The sequence below is a fragment of the Aquila chrysaetos genome, chromosome 22 (assembly GCF_900496995.4).
Source record: "Aquila chrysaetos chrysaetos chromosome 22, bAquChr1.4, whole genome shotgun sequence".
In the NCBI taxonomy this organism is placed as follows: domain Eukaryota; kingdom Metazoa; phylum Chordata; class Aves; order Accipitriformes; family Accipitridae; genus Aquila; species Aquila chrysaetos.
The window spans coordinates 21,780,167-21,783,068 of NC_044025.1; the positions used below are offsets into that span (position 1 = coordinate 21,780,167).

The window sequence follows — 2,902 nt, forward strand, 5'->3', positions numbered from 1 at the left end:
GTGGTCCTTTCTAACTGGGAGAGTAAAAGCCCTCCCACTAGTAAGGGCTCAGGCATCCCATTGAGAAGCATCCTCCATGCCAAAGAGTAGAAGTCACCAAAAAGAATCCATTTTTAAAATCTCAGAGGGTACTGATACTACCAAGGAATGAGAAGAAGGCTTTTTTCATCCTACTGGAACTTGCCCAACACATGTACACCACTGCTTTATGTTGTCAGCTATGGAAATGCCAACTTAATGCATAAGCAAGTACCTCCAGGTGATCCAAGAGCACTATTCATTCAAAAGAGGACACTTTTTTTCCCCCCTGGGTTTTGAAGGAGAAAAGTTCCCCTGAAAAGAAATTTCAAGCAGTTAAAGATAAAACCTGTTAAAAAATGTAATGATACCTCTTTTGGTTCTGCATATCCAAGGCATCAATCTCAAAGACTCGCTCATCATCCCACTTTTGCTGGACCTCTTTCTCAATTTTCTTCAGGAAATCGACTTTTGCTGTCCCTTTACGTTCCTGTTAAACGGAAAGAAGAAGAAAAGTCTGGCTGAATGGATTACCAAATACAGAACTGTAACATATTACAGACAAATCCTAATCTCCTTTTGTTATGGGCAAGCATTTCTCTGGACTCCATAGCACTGCAGCATAATCTCACAACAAAGAATCATTAACGTGATCAATGATCAGGCCATGTAAATGTGTATCCTTGAGATTCAGCCTTCTGAAACAAGATCTAAAATCTGTAAGGAAAGCATTTGCCAAGGCAAAGGACTATCGTAGCCAACATAACACACACACACTAACAAACTGATCATTTTACCAATAACTACCAAGTTCAGAGGTGTCTGAATTGAGGAGAGAGAAGTCGGTATAAATCGGAAGTGAAAAAAAACACCATGGAATTCTGGTTTTGTTCCAGACTCTTCATAAACCCCATGTAATGTTTCTTCATCTTGCTATACGTTAAGTAGAAATAGTACTTCCTACACCAGAAGAGTATGGCAAACAAGTTGATTCTAACTGTAGTTCACAAAGAGAGTTCTTGACTTTAAATTCCACTGGTGTTTAAGCACCACCATTAAGTGTTAAATATTCCCTCTCCTTATTCTTTTCTCATACAACATATTGCAAGCGTTAAAGCATACACACACTACAGATACCACAGTCCTAAACCTTGACATTCACAAAGTTTGAGGGTCTGGGTTTTTTCCCCAAGATCAAGGCACTACTAAGGTATTTGGGGCAGAAGTTGTACCTACCTTTACTCACATAAGCAAACATAAATCTAATTAACAAAAAAAGCACTATGGCAAACCTCAAAATACGTTTAAAAGAAAAGCAAAGATATTATGGTAATTTAATGAAAGGTTCTAACTCATGCCAGGAAGTCTAATCACTAGTCTCTTGTTCTCCTGTGGTACTGCATCATTCACCTTAGCGTGGCTCCACCATTTTACGCATTGTTATGCCACCTGTAAAACCACGAAACTAGCTGCTGAAAGTCGTTTGGGCTTTCAAAGCGTTTGTCAGCCGAGTAAGCTGCCCAGACATACTGCCCACCGGCACCGGCAGCTGACCCGACTTGGAAACAACCAAAGACAGCTAGAGACGGCCAGGCCCCCACCGCCACCCCTCCGAAGGCAGGCCTGCCCCTCAGGATCGCTCTCCTGCAGCTCCACACACCGCAGAACCGCGCTGGGAAGTGGGACGGCCCCGCTAGCTCTGAGGGGACCGCGGGGAGCCCGGCCACCGGCGCCGGGAGGCGGTCGGTCCCGCGCGAAGGGGCCGCGGCCCCCGGGCGGACACTACCGCACACGCCCCACCACGAACCGTGGCCCCAGAGCGGGACCCGCCGGGCCGGGCCGGGCCCGGACCTCTCGCTCCGCGTCCGCACTCACCGCCATACTGCCGGGCCGCCGCGCCTGACGGGAGACGGAACGCCCCGCCCGTTCGGCGGCGGGGCGGGGCCAGGCTGTACCAAGGCGGCGGTGGCCGGGCGGGGCGAGGCTGTACCAAGGCGGCGGGCGGGCGGGGGGGGGGGGGGTGGCGACCCGGCAGGGGCGGGCAGGCGGGAGGGCGCTGCGGGCGCGGGCCTTTTGTAGCGCGAAGGCCTCTGGCTCCCGCCGCCGCCTGTGACAGCCGGGGCGGAGGGAGCGCGACCCGGCGGGCAGGCAGTGCGCCTGTCCGCCTCCTGCGGTCCCGCTCCCCTGCCGTGCTCGGCGGGAACAGAGCCGTCCCGGTGCGCGGCCCCCCCCCCCCCCCCCCGGGCGAGCAGAGCCCCGCTGCAGGGCCAGGGCCAAGCAGGGGCAGGGCCGCCGGCCTGCTGGCTGGGGGCGCGGCGGGGCCTCGGGGGCCTGGCGGGTACGGCAAGCTGGACTTGCCCGTGCTGTGCTCGCACCGGCGGAGCCCGGCGACCGGCGCGGCGCTGGGCCTTTGCGCGTACACAGCCGCAGCAGAGGCCTCGGCACCGACCCGCCTCCGGGAGACCTGGAGCGCGTCGCTGCCGCCGGGTTCGTCAGCGCACAGGCCCGAGTCCGCAGGGCGGCACACGGACGCGCCCGGGCGCGGCTCCCCCCTACGGAAACGTCGAAAAAGGGGGGGGAAAAAATAAAATACATCCAGCTGCCCCGGCGGGGCTGCCGCTGGGGGCGCCCCCTCGGCCGGCTGCCCGGGCGCGGCGGCGCACTGCCCCTTTAAGAGCCCCCCAAAAGATGTCGCAGCGGGCTTCGTGCGCTCGCTCGACCTAGCCTGCTGGCTCTCCGCTGACCTTCGGGACGGGCTCTTCGGGGCTGCTATTGGCTCGTAGCGTACGAGCGCCGCCGTCTGATTGGTGAGCGGCGGCCCGGTCCCGCCCCCGGCTCTTCCCAGCAGGTTGCGTTGCGGGCTGGCGGCTAGTTCCTGTACTAG

The 2,902-nt window shown here is 56.5% G+C and overlaps 1 protein-coding gene across 1 annotated transcript in view; it reads right to left on the bottom strand.

The window, feature by feature from the left end:
• Window positions 1-1,996, bottom strand: part of LARS1 (leucyl-tRNA synthetase 1) — a 34,050-nt gene extending 32,054 nt beyond the window's left edge. Inside the window, exons 1-2 of the mRNA XM_029998484.2 lie at window positions 1,894-1,996; window positions 390-508 (exon numbers count right to left, since the gene is read on the bottom strand). Coding sequence (XP_029854344.1) covers window positions 390-508; window positions 1,894-1,899 — 125 coding nt within the window. The 5' untranslated portion in view covers window positions 1,900-1,996. The remainder of the gene's footprint in view (window positions 1-389; window positions 509-1,893) is intronic.
• Window positions 1,997-2,902: the final 906 nt, after the last annotated feature.